This window comes from Gigantopelta aegis, chromosome 15 (genome assembly GCF_016097555.1).
Source record: "Gigantopelta aegis isolate Gae_Host chromosome 15, Gae_host_genome, whole genome shotgun sequence".
In the NCBI taxonomy this organism is placed as follows: Eukaryota; Metazoa; Mollusca; class Gastropoda; order Neomphalida; family Peltospiridae; genus Gigantopelta; species Gigantopelta aegis.
Window position 1 is genome coordinate 29,893,485 of NC_054713.1, and position 19,454 is coordinate 29,912,938.

General features: G+C 39.0%; 1 protein-coding gene across 3 annotated transcripts in view; it reads right to left on the reverse strand.

The window, feature by feature from the left end:
• The window catches only part of LOC121390600 (phospholipid scramblase 2-like), a 58,133-nt gene that overhangs the window by 12,382 nt on the left and 26,297 nt on the right, over positions 1-19,454 (reverse strand). For all 3 annotated transcript variants that reach the window (XM_041522456.1, XM_041522455.1, XM_041522454.1), the window contains 3 exons: positions 16,244-16,374; positions 12,624-12,744; positions 6,888-6,990 (listed from right to left, as the gene is read on the reverse strand). In XM_041522456.1, coding sequence (XP_041378390.1) covers positions 6,888-6,990; positions 12,624-12,744; positions 16,244-16,374 — 355 coding nt within the window. The remainder of the gene's footprint in view (positions 1-6,887; positions 6,991-12,623; positions 12,745-16,243; positions 16,375-19,454) is intronic.

Genomic DNA, 19,454 nt, shown 5'->3' on the forward strand with positions numbered 1-19,454 from the left:
TGTGATGGCTCGAGTTCTTTTGAAATTGCACAAACTTGAGTCCAACAGTCCAATCCCGTGTGTCATTGTCACTCATCCATGCAATCAACATGTCTTTTATGTCACAGTTGGCTCTTTCGCAGTTGGCGTACTTCTTGTTGATCTCCTTGATCATCTTGTCTCATCCTCCATGACCAGTAGCGATGTGGGCGCGCTTGATGATGTCAAAGGTCTCCTCGATGGTAGCAAAGTACAGTGGATGTTCCTGGTTTGACTTCTTTCTGATGAGCTTTTGAACGTCCCCACACTGCAGTAGTTCATATTTCTTAAGCAGGTAAAACTGACGCGGTGATTTCTTGGGTGCCTGGGTGGCTTCCAGCAACTCGCCAACAGTCTTAATGTATTCGTCCTTAGGTAGCAAGATACACTTATTCTCTCCATAACTCGTGTACAGTGAACGCCTGAAAGTCTCCTCTAGATCCATTTTTCTAGTGACAGAGAACACCATTCACCAGGATATTTATACCTACCAATCAAATGAAGCCCTAGCAGGCTGGCACAACTTTATTGTGCACACTTTATTGTGCTCTACAGACAGGATTAGTTAAAACAGCAGTGGTGGATTATACAGATTAACTGTAACATTGTCTATGAAATGATTTAACAATGAACATGTACATCAAAGGTATTGTGACCAACTTGGACTACATTGATCAAAAGAATTGTTTTGAACTGAGAACTTGGTCTACATTGATCTAAAGACTTGTCAATACCATTCTGCACGTTTCAGGTAATCTGTATAAATTAGTGAAGTATATTTCAGGTAATATGTATATTACCTGATTATACAGATTAACTGAAAAAATCTGGTAATATATATATTACCTGATATATAGATTAATATATATATATATATATATATATATATATATATATATATATATATATACCATCGACATCCCAATACACTTGATGTTATCATATTCTGATATACCATATTCTATATTTATATATTCTATATTGGGATGTCGATGGTATATATATATATATATATATATATATATATATATATATATATATATGTGTGTGTATATATATATATATATATATATATATATATATATATATATAGAGGTTATTACCAGAGTGTTTTTCGGTATCGTCAATATCATATATTAGGAATAAAAATTGTATTATGCGAGCCTCTGGCATAATTGACAATACCCAAATACACGAGGGTAATAATCTCTTGATCATATAATCTCAAGCTTAATACAACATGTTTTTGTAAACTGTACACGCAACTTTAATTCCAGTCCGCCATTACTAGATATTTAAATGACGTAAGAATATGTGGCGCGGAATGGCGTGGATTTTTTTTTATCAATTAACTCAAAAATGATCGATGTAAAAGTATTTAACGTCAAACATAGGATTGTTGTGATATTAGAGCGGAAATCTTTGCCAACTTTTTGGTTGTCGGGAATTGCCAAAAAAATACATAGCTTGGTCTCGGACTGTAATGAGAGCGTATTTATGTCCAAATGTCCGTCTAGCTCTCTTACAGTCAGAGTACTCGGGCTATACCAACTGCTGATGGATCGAACATGTCCAGGGTCGACTATAAGCCTTCCCTCAAACCAAATTATCGGTCCCGTCAGTGTAATTAGTTATATTTCTCTAAGGTATCAAAAAACATGCAGCTGAAAAAATGGTCCACGAGACGACTAATTGCTGCACCTGCGCAGCTGGTTATTACAACCTTCTGACTGATTATGTAGGCGGAACGAACTATAGATGAATCGGGGAATCGTAACAATAGCCATGCCATCTTTTCTTTACCACACTTGCCGCGTTGTTTGTTAAGAGGCTATGTGCAGTGATCTTTCAAGTACAGCTAGTATTACAGTAACTGTTAGATTAATTAATTTGTATCGTAATGCCAATCAAACAATTAGCACACGCCCGGGCCTCGGCTTAGAGATTAACTTTGGACATATCGCAAGCAGACCGTTTGTAAACTTACGGGCATCGGCACCCTGTTTTAATTGATTGAACTAATGGGTGACTTAATCAACTGTAATCACTTCACTCAATAATTTCTAATAAATATTTTCACTCAAACATATATAAAACCTTGATGAAGTGTTAAAGTTTGCATTTACCAAAATTATGCTAAGTTTGCTATGAATTCAGCGGAAAATGCAGATGATGATCATCAAGAAGACGAAAACGATCCTGACAATGACGTACCACTGGCACGTTTGACGGAACTTGGCATTCAAAATATGCACAAATTCATGAACGCCGATATAGACATCCCGACCAGCATGCTAGCAACTGACGATGACATCATCAACGATTTCATAACTGTAAGGAATCCACAGGAAACCGAGGAAGAGGAAGAGGAAGACGAGGAGAAACCCGAAAAGAAAGATCCACCCTCTGTGAAGCAGGCTTTGGAAGCATGCAACGTTCTTTGTATGTTCTTTGAAACCAGAGTCAACAGTGAATGCGTTTTAACTAAACTGTGTACGGTTCAAAACCAACTTGTGAACGAGGATTTAAGTAACAGGTGCACTAAGCAGGCAGTCATCACAGACTTTTTCAGAAAATAAATATGTTAAAATTGTTTCTCAAATGAAATAAACAATTCCGTTTCGTTTCATAAAAAATCCAGATTTTATAACTTTGTTGAGTATATTATTTCGTTTTGTGCTACGCTTTGTCTATTAACAGTGAACATTTTATTTCGTTTCAGTTTGTATACATGTATAATATGGATTACATTTGTATAACTTTTGTGGATGTTTCATTTCTTTCCGTGTTGTGCTATCTGTGTAATATTTATTGGACGTTTCATTTTGTTTTTTTCTACGGTATGTGAAAGTATGTAATATTTCAATTTTGTTTTCATTTCGTAATAAGGTATGCGTTTTTCTGACATATTCAAATCGTTTAGTAATAAACTCATGTCTCATGTCTCATGTGAAGAAAGATTATGAATTTTGTTATTTATTTATTTTATTTTGCTACTCTTACTTTTAATACATAGCCTGCATCTTTTTCAACTTTCAGACTGATATCACGGAAATATCCGATGTTGACCGAATGCTTAGGTCGAACTACCCGATGGGTCGAACTCTTTCTCAAGCACCGAGGGTGTGTTCAGGGGTATGAGGGAGGTTATAAATATCTACAGGTAGTGGTGTGGGTTTCTCTCCCTGTCAAACCACCCATGAGCACAGTTTACCAATAATTCTGAGTGGATAGAATAACACAGTGGAATGTCCGCTGCTGTTGGCAAAGAGGGGATTGACTTTTCCAGGCACCACTGCAGCTGGTCCATCTCCTGTCATAGTTGCTTAATCTCCACCTGGGCACTATCATAGGCCACCTCCCACTGATTACACAGCTCAGCCGGGTATTTCTTACTCAGCTCTGAGGCCGTATATTTCTTCCTAGGCTCTGAGGCCGGAACAGATGTAGCTGGACGTGGTACAGCTGAAACAGTGGAGCTGGGACCAGGTTTCATGATGACACTGACATGCCTCTTGTTTTCTCTATCTCATGTCATGTCATGTCATAGGGTTTTACGTGCACATTCAGAACAAGCTGTTGTAGCGCACGCCTGTCATGGGCACAAGAGCCGGCCTTGGCCGGCTCCTCCGTCCATGACAGGAAAGGTGGGGGGGAGGGGAGAGGGGAGAGGGGAGAGGAGGGACCGCCTGCACTGGCAGTTGCAAGGGAGCACCAGCAGCCCGATCAAATCGGTAGCAGGCGGGTGGTGGTGGTGCTATGGAATTTGAATGGAGCAGTTAAATGCCAAAGAGAAAAGGGTGCGCGTTTTTGATTGAGGGAATTTGGCGCAATTTTGAACGGTCGGGCGAAAGGTAAATGGCCTTCTCTATCTCCCTTCCTTGGGGTCTTTATAGCAGCAGCAACAGCCTTAAGGCGAAACGCCAGGTGTCCTGGGTCGACAAAACACAGGTTCTCCACTCTCTGGTTCTGGCTCTCCTGCAAACTTGCATGGGAATTTTAGGGTTACCTCGCCGGCCAGCATGCACTATTGTATAGTGATGCGTCACGTCCCCAAAACGTTTATATGTGGACTTGCACTCCCTTACGAGACAGAAGAAGGTGGTCAGTTTGTGGGTATGCAGCATTATCCAATGTCTCTTAAAAGCATGGAACTTGGGGAATATCTCCTTCTCAGGGCAAGCAGGGTAGGTACTGGCATAGGCAATTTGTTCTGGTCCCCTTGATCCTCCCTTCAAACTCATCTTCTCGTCTTTCAGATCTAGGATATCTTCTTTCTTCCAAAATGTACTGTTCTTCCGACTGTTCTCAGTAGGTCTTCCTCTACTTGGGTGACTGTGTGAATAAGATGACTGAAACGGCATAGATGTCATCTTCTCCACAGTCTTTTGAAGATCAGACAGCTGATTGGTCAAAGTAATGAGTCTCTGGTCAACAGAACTTTCCTCTGTCTCAGAACCAAAATGTACTCTCTTTCCTTGAAAAGGATAAGGGCTCAAAGCACGCACATTTCTCTGCTGAGCAGGTTTGCAGACAACTGATTCATAAAGTTGAGCCACATCAACTGCCTCCTGAAGAGTGCATACATCTCGGTCCATAAACCGGAGTCGTAAGTCTTTGTCTATGGCCATCTTCAGTGTGTCCAGAGCCAGCCTCTCCTGAAGTTCATAGGAAAGATCAGGATTAGCACCTTGACCGAGATACCATATATCATTCCACAAGTCAGCAATGCTCTCACCAGACTTATGGTTTCACCTCATCAGCTCCTCCCATTTAACATCTGGATGATTGGTTCCATATCGCCTGCGTAGGCTGTGTGAAAGCCTCTGGTAGTCCAGTCGCTCATGCTCAGGCAGTCCTGCATAAAAACGCTGAGCTACTTCCTCCAATGAACACCCCAACATTCCCAGTGTGAATGTGTGGCCAGATTCCTAAACTGTGCTTCAAAAGCACGGTAATCACCCTTTTCATTAAATTTGGGTAATTGGAGTGAGATTTTCCCAAATGAATGATCTCCTCTTGGATGGCATCTTTCATGGGCGTCAATCCTCAGTGCGAGATCAAGTATGATGCTGGACAATTGTGACACTAGACCAATTAGATTTTGGTCTGAACTCACCAATTGGGAGATGGTGCAGAATGCGGGTACCTGGTCTGTCCAGTGTATGGGTAATTGTAACCACATGCAAGTGCATGGGCTGATTCTCAGGATACACGTCGTATCTCTGGGCAAGTAACCCTCACTGTGTGACCTGGAAGGTAAGTAGTCACTGACCACAGAGTCAAGATATTCCGTGTTGGTATCTGCACAACATTTGCTATGCTACCTACTGAACTAGCAGCAGGTGAATGGGCCGGAAGCTGTGGTTGGCTTCCATTACTGTTCATGAGCTCAGGCAGTTCATGTCTGAATGGCTGACGGTAAACATCTGGATAGATAGCATTAGTGTACTGGTACTCACTAGGAACCGACTCCAACATGTGGGATGCTTGGCGAGAACATAAATTTCCAGCCGGACCATCAACATGATACACTCTCCTAGAAAGGGCATTACTAACTGAACAATTTTCCATTTCATTTCAATTTGATTCCAAATAAAACATTTATGAGTTATTAAAATATAATTTATTATATACCACTGCTGCCACCATTAAACTGTGACGGTTCAGGGGTATGAGGGAGGGTATAAATATCTACATATCTACAGGAAGAGTTGTGGGTTTCTCTCCCCGTCAAACCACCCACCAGCACAGTTGACCAACAATTCAATAGTGGCCTTAAAAATGGAAAATGATGAACCGCACATGCGCTGTATGATACATTTTACAAACGCATGTGCCTGAACGCAGTTAGAAACGTTGCACTCTTTCCTGTTTACTAGAATGGATTCGTTTTACGTCAACATTGTTGATGTTTTACGTTAATTGATTCCAATCTATTTTGTTTCACGTATTGTAGCTGAAAAATGTAGAATAGCATTTCCGTAAATATCGTATTCGTATTTTTGTCGTTAGGTGAACGCAGTTTGGGACATTGATGGTGTATGTATATATATGTATATATATATATATATATATATGTATATATATGCATATATACGTATGTATATGTATGTGTGTGTATATGTATGTGTGTGTATACATGTATGTATGTGTGTGTATATGTATGTGTGTGTATATGTATGTGTGTGTATATACGTGTGTATATATGTGTATATATATATGTGTATATATATATGTGTATATGTATATGTATACAATGTATATACATACAGTAGGATCTCGTTGGCTCGACCTCGTAAGGGTTGATCACACCGCAACGCTCGAACCAAAAATGAAGTCCCGAGTTTTTTGTTCGGTAAACCCTTATATTAACTGATGATGGGTCGAACACATCCAGGATCAACTATAAGCCTTCGCTCGAACAAAATGGCCTCGGTGTTAAGCGTTACTCTGAACACGTCTTCAAGACCAGTTTTAAATGAAACAATGGGCGACTTACTCAGCTGTCATCACTTCAGCTACCACACATTTAATTAATGCTCTGGGCCCCCTCTAGTGATGTAGCTCATTTGCATATGGCAGGTGCACCCTTTCCATGGACTATTACTCATTTCTATACCTTCCAACATTTTTCTTTCCAGGTTATAACGTTTCATAAATGGCAGTAAAAACTTATCATCAATTATCTTTGTCTTTTGTGTGTCACAATAACTTTTGCCTAGTATATAACACTTAATTATAAAAATTTGAAGACTTAGAAACAATGATTAGCCGGGGTGTGTGTGTGTGGGTGTGGGGGGGGGGGGGGGGGGGGGGGGGGTGTGTTAGCAAATGAGTAAATATGAAATTTAAACATCAAGTCTTACATGTAACACCGTAGTAGTTAGCGTTAGTAAACGTTTCTTGAAATGGCCTACTCCACTGTTTACTGATTTGGCCAACCTCTGTACTCTCATCTTTAGAGAAAACCTGAAAGTATAGAGAATAAACACTACTTATTCATCTTACCAACAGACTTAAAGGTTGTTTAATATAATGACACCACTTGAGAACATTTATTAACCATTGGCTATTGGATGTCAAACATATAGTAATTTCTACATATATATCAGAAGAAACCCACTACATTTTTCCTAATGCAGCAATGGATCTTTTATATGCACTTTCTCACAGACAGGAAAGCATGTATCATAGCCTTTGACCAGTTGTGGTGCACTGGTTGGAATGAGAAAAAAAACAATCAGTTGAATGGATCCACTGAGGTGGTTTGATTCTGCGATGCAAGCACCTCAAGCGAGCACTCAACCGTACCAATAGAGATGTGCAATATTAATGGTATACTGATATATCATGCAAAAAATGATAACCCTAGTGAATATGGAATTATTTCAAAAGTATGGGGACTGTAAAATTTATATTTCACACCCATTACTATATGGATATTTGCCATGTTCAGTGAAAATAGTCCACAGGTCAAATATTGTTAAAATAGCAACAGATTCAAAACTGTAAATAAAAAACTGGAGAAAACTGGAGGTGTTTTATCTCTTTTACTTCCTTCTTTTTCCCTGAGCGTATTGCATCCTCGAGGACAGGTAATGTATCCATAAAAGAGAAAACACCTAAGTTTTCTCTATTCCTTTTCAATATTACCTGTCCTCAAACTTTTTTACTAATAGCTATCTTCAAAATTCGGCCCATTTTCAACTCTATCCTCCCCTCATCCCGAGTCAGGCCACCGATCTTATCAGAGGTCGGACTCTGGATGGGCGTGTTCGAAACCCTAGTGGTATATGGACACGTTAAATTGTTATCTATCTATCTATCTATCAAACAAGTGCAGCATTCAACAGACAGTGGTGGGTTCCGAACTCCGAAGATGCTCCTGTCTTCTCCCCAAGGACCGGAAAGAGTCTGACACAGTGGAAGAATAGGACAACAATGGTAAGCCCCACTCCATGGGATGCCCGTCACAGACCAATGCAGGTGATGTTAATAACAACAACCGTTATGGTGGCATCCGTCAGTAATGGCACGCACGACTCAGGTACTGAAGCAGACCTGTAGCTGGTAAGCCATATCTCAAGCAGATTCTGATAGGGTGGCAAAATGTAGCCACCAGGGAATGCAAGTGTTAGATAACCTCCCAATGCATTGGAGTGTTAATAAAAACATCTTCAACGTTACGGGTGCATCCATAAAAAAATGTAAAGTTTATTTTATTTAAAGATGCCACTAGAGCACATTGATTTTTTATCTTATCATCGGCTATTGGTTGTCAAACATATGGTCATTCTGACACTGTTTTTTAGAGGAAACCCGCTGTCGCCACATAGGCTACTCTTTTACGACAGGCAGCAAGGGATATTTTATTTGTGCTTCCCACAGGCAGGATAGCACAAACAATGGCCTTTTATGGATCACTGGTCGGTGCAAGTGGTTTACACCTACCCATTGAGCCTTGCGGAGCACTCGCTCAAGGTTTGGAGTCAGTATCTGGATTAAAAGTCCCATGCCTCGACTGGGATCCGAACCCAGTACCTACCAGCCTGTAGATCGATGGCCTAACAACGACACCACCAAGGCCAGTCGGGTGCATCCATCAGAACACTGAACTAAACAGCCCCCTGTGTTTTCTGTCTAGTATGCCAAAGATCTGTTAGTTCAATTAAGGAAACATTACACCAATGTGCAGTGCAAAAGGGTAATGTTATCCGGACAACTTTCCTGTCGCCAAAACAGCCAATCTTTATTGGATACATCTCGCAGATAGTAGTTGGCAAAGATCGAGTCTGTGGCCCAAAAACACCCTGTTCAGATACTGAAAACAGTACTGGTAACAGTTGTTGCAGTGCAGCGACATCGTGGCAGCAAGTGCACATAGGTCAGGCGGGTTAGCTGCCTACAGTGAAAGTTTATCCCTCAACATGGAAAGAGCACAGGATTGTAGACACCATGTTCTGAGTGAGGTCATTCAAGTGGCTTTTGGTTGCATGAGAAGAACAGTCGCTTTCAACACTGTCGGAAAGACCTCGTTCTCTCAATGTAGTGCCTGAGGGCTCGAACAGGACATAATGGCATATTCCTCGACATTGTGGAAAGCCACAATGGAAAAGTGTGCTTGGACAGTAAGTATGCGGTGCTTGATCAGGATACTGACTCTCTCACAACTGTAGTGAAGCCCAGCAAGAACACTGTCTTCCTTGTCAAAACATCTAAGGATGCCTCAGCTATGGGCTCGTAAGGTGCTTTGGACAAGGCCCTCAGAACAAGGATCAGGTCCCATTTCTGTGGACGAAAAAGTTGGAGCTGGTCGGCGTGTTTGAAACCCATGTTCATCGTGTGAAGCTCAGGCAGTGTTGCCAGCTTGGTACCAGTGGCTGAGTCATGAACCGTTGGCTATGGTGGAACCCTTGAGTTTCATTGGTGACCAAAGATACAGCAAGAAGTCTGTGAACTTCTCCACACAAATAGTCTGAGGTTTCAGGTGTTGACTGATGCACCATCGGTGAAAGCACAATCACCGGACATTCTATGCAGCAGCAGTGGATGCCCATAGCACTTTCAGTATCACTGCCATGGTTGTAGAAGTGAAACTGTTGCACTTCAAACCCTCAGAAATAAGGTCCACGCATGTAGTATAACAACATGGAATGGGATGGTGCTGTCTCGACATGGGATGAAGCAGGAGGTGAACCCAGTTGGGTAGTGGTAGAGAATCTGGATCCGCGAGACGTATGAGTTTGGGATACCAGAGGTCGCCTGGACAAATCGGAGCGATAAGGAGCAGTCAACAGCAAAATTCTTGAACCAGCTGAAGTACTTGTGCGAGCAGTACTGGTGGAGGGAACACATAAGCGGCCAGACTGTCCCAACTGAAGGCCAGTGCATCGAGATCGAGAGCTTCCGGAACCGGAACCGATGAGACGCACAACCGCAGCTGACACTGGAAGCGTGTCGTGAACAGATCGACATGTGGTGTCCAAAGCTTGTGCACCCCCCCCCCCCCCCAAAGGCTTCAGGGTTGAGCATCCACTCTGTGACTTATGGAGTGGATGGTCAGGACAACATGTCAGCCAGAACATACGACATCCCTGGAATTGATGGCTCTGAGGTGCAGCGGGATGGCCTCTACCAAATCAACTAGACGATAGGTGCGCCGGAGTAGGCTGCTGGAATGTGTTCCGCCCTGCCGATTGATTGAAGCTGTAGCTATAACGTTGTCAGTGGCTACCATGAGTTGACTGAATCAACTGCTGACGTCAATGACGGACTGCGTTGAAAATGGCTAGGCAATTTAACACGTTGACCTGTCTTGTCTGAAGACCACCGCCCCAGAGTTGTCAAGTGTTGAAATAAGCTCCCCAACCTTCCAGTGATGCATCGATATACAGATGGTGATTTACTCGAAATGGTCTCAAAGAGACACTGGCTAAGACGTTCGACGGAACCAGCTACCAATGGAGACTGGATCGGAGGTCATTGGGAAGGCTGATTAGCAATCTGGGGTTGTTCAATGTGAAGACTTAATGGCGACAAAGGAAGACGGCATGAGTATCATAGCAGGAACTTATGGCAAGAGACCCAACAAGCATTGCCAAAAGTTGAATGTCACAGGTTCTGCCAGGACTGTGAATACCGCAGACTGAACCTCGTCTCACCTGATGGAGGGAACCTGTACTAGTCTCAGGTCCATACGCAGCAGGGCTCAAATGACTCGACGACTTGGTAATGGTTGCAACTGACAATCCAGCGAAGATGTGACAAGAACTGAAGTATGGAGTCAACATGAACAGCTAACATCATCTTGCTATGGCACTTCATGAGACAGTAGTGCAGTGATGCAGGAACTGGGACATCGGAGCAGTGATCCTATTAAACAGTCAAGAGCCACCGATGGTGGAGAGAGACGCTACGCTATATTCCCGATATATGTGGATGTGAAACAACGCAAACACCAAATAGCTGGTATCCACGGCAGTCACACCACCCGATGCGAGGCAGCAGCAAAGACAATCTTCTCAGCATCAAACATAATGCTGGCGTTAACAACAGTGAATGTCAGTGGGTTGATAATCCGCAATGGACCGGAGCCAGCGGAAGTAGCGACTGACTTGCAGCACCAGTGGATGTAGTGATCGATCCGTCAAATATCTCGGTATCTTCATCAAGCAACAGACGGACTGATACACGGTACACAGTACTCTTCACGGGGTTCCAACACAGTTGACCGGTCCAGCATACTGTCCTCAGCACCAAACCAAAATGCCTGTAACTTCGAAACCCCCATGATGACTTCCTGCAACTGGCTGCATGGCGAAGACCATGTAGCGAGGTTGATCTCAACTCACTGAATCCAAAGAAAACAATGCATATTATTAAGCCTATTGGTATGCTACGTTCGAGCAAATACGACTACTCACGATACCCAAGTGATAATTTTCTTTTCTTTGGGACTACATAATTGGTCAGTTTTGTGATTTTAGATGGGAAAGTCTACTTAATCAAGGGTTTTACAGAATTACTTACAATAATAAAGCAAGACGGCTGATCGATTATGATTAGAGGGGTGTCTGTGCGTTTAACACACAATACCCTGTGATCTTAATAAAAGAGGCACGTCTTTTTAGTGTGTCTAGACACAGTGTCTGGGGACCGTCTAAATATACACCTGCCAATCAGGAACCACAGGTACAGGCCACGGAAAGAAACGACCTATTAACTAAGAAAACACTCCGATTATTATTTTAGTACGTGGGTTAATTTATGTACAAACCATAATACAGTTATTTCAACACTTTGACAATGGTGGTTTATTTTGTATTAAATATAATATATAATTGTTGCGGGCTTACTGGGATGACTATTATTACAGAATATTGTGATGCATCCACAAAAATTCGGTATGTTTTGTTTCTTCAGTTCAAAGACTAATTCCTGACGTGACACGTTAGGTATTACGTAACCACCAGCTCGCCAGAGGGCGTATTCACTGGGATGGAACAAAATGGCTGCGCCCGTTATATATAATAGCCATCACATTTAACAATTTTATTAATTAATTATACGATTATACTTGTTGATATTAAGCAATAATGTGCATTATATATCGTTGAATAAGCATACCAGGTCAAATGCCTTGATTGTCCCCTCCTTTAAGCATTGGAAATGTATGTAGTTACACACGTGTAAGACACAAACATGTGTTTAAGCATTGTAAATGTATGCAGTTATATGCGTGCAAGTCATAAACATATGTTTAAGCATTGGAAATGTATGTAGTTACACACGTGTAAGACACAAACATGTGTTTAAGCATTGTAAATGTATGTAGATTTTCCCATAAAAAGGAACACTTCCCGAGACCTATGATACCACAACATGTGATTGTTTCTGCCACATCCCCTGTGTGTTTCTTACATTGAATTCCTGATCCCAGGTGCAGCAAGGTCCATCACAAATACAGCATGGGCCCTTAATCTGGAGAACCATGTCCATGTTAGCATCAAGAAGTGCATACCGTGGTTCCCAGTTGCTTCCCCTGAGACCTATGATACCACAACATGTGACTGTTTCTGCCACATCCCCTGTGTGTTTCTTACATTGAATTCCTGATCCCAGGTGCAGCAAGGTCCCTCACAAATACAGCATGGGCCCTTAATCTGGAGAATCATGTCCATGTTAGCATCAAGAATAGCATACCGTGGTTCCCAGTTGCTTCCCCTGAAACAAACGAGTATTCTGAGAGTACTATTGAAGAAATACATGTACCCTACTAGGCTCAACCATTTTTCTTAACTCCTAAATTCAAAGGCCATACCTCTGTGAAAAGTGGGTAAATCACTGTGAAAATAAAACTTGATCAGTAACAGTACATGATAAAGGTGTATATATACAGGATTGCATCTCAGTATCTTCAGACATTACAAAACAAAGTCCGGAAAACAAAGTTTCATATCTCCTAAGTGCAAGGGCCATAACTTCATCAAAAATGGGTAAATTGCCATCAAAGTCAAACTTGATCTGTAACAGTACATGATAATGCTATACACAAAATGTCAGCTCCATATCTTAAAACATTCTAAAGAAAACATCCGGAAAACTATACGTGGGACAGACAGAAAGATGGCAATAAAACCTATAGTACCCTCCAGTTGGACCGGTTGGGGACTAATAAAACAAATATGATTCCAAAATTATGTAACACACAAGTTGCTCTTTTATTATATAATACTCAAGTCTTTGTTTTAATATGTAACAATTAAGTCTTTCTTTTATGATATAATACTCAAGTCTTTGTTTTAAAGGTCCAGGCCCATGGCACATTATATATATATATATATAGAAAATACATAAAGATTACATTATTAAAAATAAAAACAAAAATACCACCCCAATTATTAATAAAGTGACTTTTTGTAAAACGCTTGGAAAACCCCCCACTGATCCAGTCAATTTGTATCGCATCAGACCTGTGACGTAGCATGCGGTGGATTGCACTCATACTGTTAGTAGGTCAACATAGCGACTGCATAAATGATTTTTGGAAAAACAGCTGATTCTTAATGGACACTAGTTTGGATATATTGGTCTTATCACATTTGTTAATCTATTCTAATGGTACCTCGATTGGTGACGAATTAGGATAAAATCCGTTAGGGGTACTTCCCAATCAATTTGAGTGGGAATACAACAACGATGATCTGGTGAGCCAAATGACTACAGTGCTGTCCGGTGTTATCGGCTCAAGAAGCATCCAAAGACCATTTTCTATGTGAACACTGTGAAATACTCAATAAAATGTGTCTTTCACTAATGAAGCAATGCACAATCTGAGATACACTACAAATTGTTTTATGTCTGTAGTAAATAAACATTTTAAAATTGTGCATAAATGTAGGCACCCACTTGTATCCAAAACGATTTGCATGTCTGGTGTTTCGGCGCAGTAGATGTGGATCGTTGACCCCACTATTTATAGACCACCCATGACTGCACTTTGTAGCCCATAAACGCTACACTATTGTCACAGGATTATTTTAGCACTTTTTTGTTTTGTCTTGTTAAAAATATTACTATGAAAATAAACTACCACACATGACACATTGCATGATCCGTTTCCAAATCGTTTTCTTGAGTGGCACAGTTGGTCATTACTGCAGATGCATACATGTTCATTGTCATGCATGGCTAAAATGCCTACATGGATTTTTTTTCTCGGGTAGATTATGCGCACACGTGGATCTTATTTCACTTTTTAACAATGTAACAATTGTGAACTGAACTGAATGTCAAGTAAGGTGTTAAAATTTTCGTTTTGTTTGCATTTTTCGGTGTTTTCTTTTTCAGTTTAAATAAAAATAACCCCAAAAAACAATTATACCGTTTACTATAATTAAAAAAATGTTGGAAAGGTGTTTTTAGACTGTTTTTCGTAATCCCCAGGGATGAACTGGTCACTGCACATCCTATCGATTGTGACGGCCCTTTCCATTATGCACGGGTTCGGTTTAAGAACCGCTTCCATGCAAATGCTGTGATTGTTGTTTTGTCTAAAGTTCAGAAAAACTGCAGCTTTGATACATGCAAAGACTAAACAATGGTTCACCATATTTTACATTTGAAAACTATCTCCAAAAGAATATTCCATCCATACAATTCAATTCACTGGAATAACATTTTCGAGTTTTAAAAAACCCATGTTCCAAATCAAAAGTGTGAAAAGGTCAGGTCAGGTTAGGTGGAAAAGGTTGTGCACAATAATGCTTTCATAGTATGCCGCATAGTGTGTCATGGGGTCACGTGATTTAGCTTGAGGAATCGATTTTTTTTGGTAAGCGATGGGGAAAATGTGACTTTTTATTGCGAATATATTAAAAACGGGTACATTTTAAAAAAAAAGTGTTTTATTGATACTTCATATATATTGTAAAATGTATACGTAGATACCAAACAATAGTGAATTATGTTTTTGATAAGCCTGGACCTTTAATAATATATATATAATACACAACACTTTGTTTTAATATGTAATTCACTTGTAAGTCTTTCTTTTAATAAATAATAAGTTTTTGTTATAATATATAAATACCAAATCTTTGTTTCATATGTAATACATTGATACGTCTTTGTTTTAATATATAATAATCACGTTTTTGTTTTATTAGGTAATACATACAGGTAACACTTTTTTTTAAATATTCTTAATACAAGACTTAATTTTAATACTAATACAAAAGTCATATTTAAATAAGTAATACACAAGTCTTCTTTAACATGTAATTCACACGTCTTTGTTTTCATATGTAATACATTTATGAGTATTTCTTTTAATATACAATATGCATGTTTTTTGTCTAAATATGTACTATACAAAACTTTGTTTTAATATTTCTTAATTAAAAAAACTTAATTTTAATCTGCAATATATGTCACATCTAAAAATGTAATACATGTCTTTATTCTAATATGTAATAAACAAGTGATATCTATAAATATGTAATACACAAGTCTTTATTTTAATATCTAATACTCAAGTCATAGTTTTAATATGTAATACACAAGTCTTTGTTTTAATATGTAATACATTCTGCTGCATGACAAAAATTAGTTGAGAGGTGTTATGTGGGTAAATATATAACTCTGTACCTTTCCATTTTTAAATATCGCCATTATATTAAATTAACATGATTATACTCTATTATTAAACTGCAATGAAATGTCTCATAAAGCTGACTAAAGTAGTGTCGGAAATAGAATAAAACTGATTTTCGTCGATTATGTCTTTCATATTAAACTGACAAGTAAATATTTTGTAAATACTATTTAATGATACTCTACCTAATTTAGCATTTACTTGTTTGGGTTCTCATTGATGTACAATGTACATGATCGACATGTGTTAATTTCGTTGTTGTTTAAATTAAAAGTTTGTTTAAAGATGAATGAAAGTGACACGTCGATCAAAATTTGTTATAGTCTGTTCCAATAAAGTACACAAATCACCTGTTTATTGACATCTTTCTTTTAATTTCAAGAGTAAACACCACCTTGTACATCAATTAGAGCCCAAACAAGTAAATGCTAAATTAGGTAGAGTATCATTAAATAGATATTTACAAAAGATTTACTTGTCAGTTTAATATGAAAGACATAATCGACGAAAATCAGTTTTATTCTTTTTCCGACACTACATTGTACTTTATCGTATGGTTAAACTTACAACTGTCTGACATATCCGATTGGTTTTCCAACAGGCGACTCAACGGTAAGGAAGTGAGCACAGCAATCAATATCGGCACACCAGCAACAACCCGCAAAACATTTCAACTCCCTCTGTACTCGGATCACCTCCTAGAATACACAAGATAAATAATAAAAACAGCACAACACTTGAACTCCCTCTGTACACGGATCACCTCCTAGAATACACAAGATAAAATAATAAAAACAGCACAACACTTGAACTCCCTCTGTACTCAGATCACCTCCTAGAATATACAAGATAAATAATAAAAACAGCACAACACTAATACACAAGATAAATAATAAAAACAGCACAACACTTGAACTCCCTCTGTACTCGGATAACCTCCTAGAAACATAGAACATAAATAATAAAAACAGCACAACACTTGAACTCCCTCTGTACACGGATCACCTCCTAGAATACACAAGATAAATAATAAAAACAGCACAACACTTGAACTCCTCTGTACTCAGATCACCTCCTAGAATATACAAGATAAATACTAAAAACAGCACAACACTTGAACTCCCTCTGTACTCTGATAACCTCCTAGAATACACAAAATAAATAATAAAAACGGCACAACACTTAAACTCCCTCTGTACTCGGATCACCTCCTAGAAACACAGAACAAATAACAAAAACAGAACAAAACTTGAACTCCCTCTGTACTCGGATAACCTCCTAGAAACATAGAACATAAATAATAAAAACAGCACAACACTTGAACTCCCTCTGTACACGGATCACCTCCTAGAATACACAAGATAAATAATAAAAACAGCACAACACTTGAACTCCTCTGTACTCAGATCACCTCCTAGAATATACAAGATAAATACTAAAAACAGCACAACACTTGAACTCCCTCTGTACTCTGATAACCTCCTAGAATACACAAAATAAATAATAAAAACGGCACAACACTTAAACTCCCTCTGTACTCGGATCACCTCCTAGAAACACAGAACAAATAACAAAAACAGAACAAAACTTGAACTCCCTCTGTACTCAGATAACCTCCTAGAATACACAAGATAAATAATAAAAACAGCACAACACTTGAACTCTCTTTGTACTCGGATAACCTCCTAGAAAACACACAAGATAAATAATAAAAACAGCACAACACTTGAACTCTCTCTGTACTCAGATAACCTCCTAGAAACACAGAACATAAATATTAAAAACAGCACAACCCTTGAACTCCCTCTGTACACGGATCACCTCCTAGAATACACAAGATAAATAATAAAAACAGCACAAAACTTGAACGCCCTCTGTACTCGGATAACCTCCTAGAATACACAAGATAAATAATAAAAACAGCACAACACTTGAACTCTCTTTGTACTCGGATAACCTCCTACAAAACACACAAGATAAATAATAAAAACAGCACAACACTTGAACTCTCTCTGTACTCGGATAAACTCCTAGAAACACAGAACATAAATAATAAAAACAGCACAACACTTGAACTTCCTCTGTACACGGATCACCTCCTAGAATACACAAGATAAATAATAAAAACAGCACAACACTAATATACAAGATAAATAATAAAAACAGCACAAACACTTGAACTCTCTCTGTACTCGGATCACCTCCTAGATTACACAAGATAAATAATAAAAAAAGCACAACACTTGAACTCCGTCTGTACTCGGATCACCTCCTAGAATACACAAGATAAATAATAAAAACAGCACAAATACTTGAACTCCCTCTGTACTCGGATAACCTCCTAGAAACACAGAACATAAATATTAAAAACAGCACAACCCTTGAACTCCCTCTGTACACGGATCACCTCCTAGAATACACAAGATAAATAATAAAAACAGCACAAAACTTGAACGCCCTCTGTACTCGGATAACCTCCTAGAATACACAAGATAAATAATAAAAACAGCACAACACTTGAACTCTCTTTGTACTCGGATAACCTCCTACAAAACACACAAGATAAATAATAAAAACAGCACAACACTTGAACTCCCTCTGTACTCTGATAACCTCCTAGAAACACAGAACATAAATAACAAAAACAGAACAAAACTTGCACTCCCTCTGTACTCGGATAACTTCTTAGAATACACAAGACAAATAATAAAAAAAGCAGAACACTTAAACTCCCTCTGTACTCTGATAACCTCTTAGAATACACAAGATAAACAATAAAAACAGCACAACACTTGAACTCCCTCTGTACTCGGATAACCTCCTAGAATACACAAGATAAACAATAAAAACAGCACAACACTTGAACTCTCTCTGTACTCGGATCACCTCCTAGAAACACACAAGATAAATAATAAAAACAGCACAACACTTGAACTTCCTCTGTACTCGGATCATCTCCTAGAATACAGAAGATAAATAATAAAAACAGCATAACACTTGAACTTTCTCTGTACTCGGATCACCTCCTAGAATACACAAGATAAATAATAAAAACAGCACAAGACTTGAACTCCCTCCCTACTCGGTTCACCTCATTGAAACACACAAGATAAATAATAAAAACAGCACAACACTTGAACTCTCTCTGTACTCGGATAACCTCATAGAAACACAAGAATTCTGTGGAATTGAAAATCTTGTCTACCATAAATTGACTGGTGAATAAAGAAAAGTTTGACTCATTTGTTTCATAAACGTGAAATGGAATATACTTTTATAAGTAGCGGCTTTATAACAAACAAAATAAAAAAATAAAATTCTAATGCATTCAGTTGGATTATTTTGTACTGGAAACATTGGACCATTATGCTGTAACATCATTCAAGTACTTCATGTAAGGGTTATGTGACATAATGGCTGATGGATTTTCTGTAGACAGCAGAAGGATTTTTATATTAAACAAACAGTACCGGTGAGGTACATTATACGCCCGTCAGGAGTTTGATGGAAAACCATAGATATTAATGAATATGTTACGGGTATGATTCAATTGTATTTATGTGAATTTTTTGCAATGGGATGGGTGAACAGTTTGTTTTGGACCAACCACCATTCCAAGTTGTTCCTACATGTGATTTAATGGTCCTGTATGCATCTGTATGCAAAATATGGTCCAAACAAGGATTTACTGTCATGTGTAATAGACCATGAAAATTAGGTCACAGTGACCTAGTAATAGTACGAGACAAACCATCATCCCAAGTAGTACCTACATGTG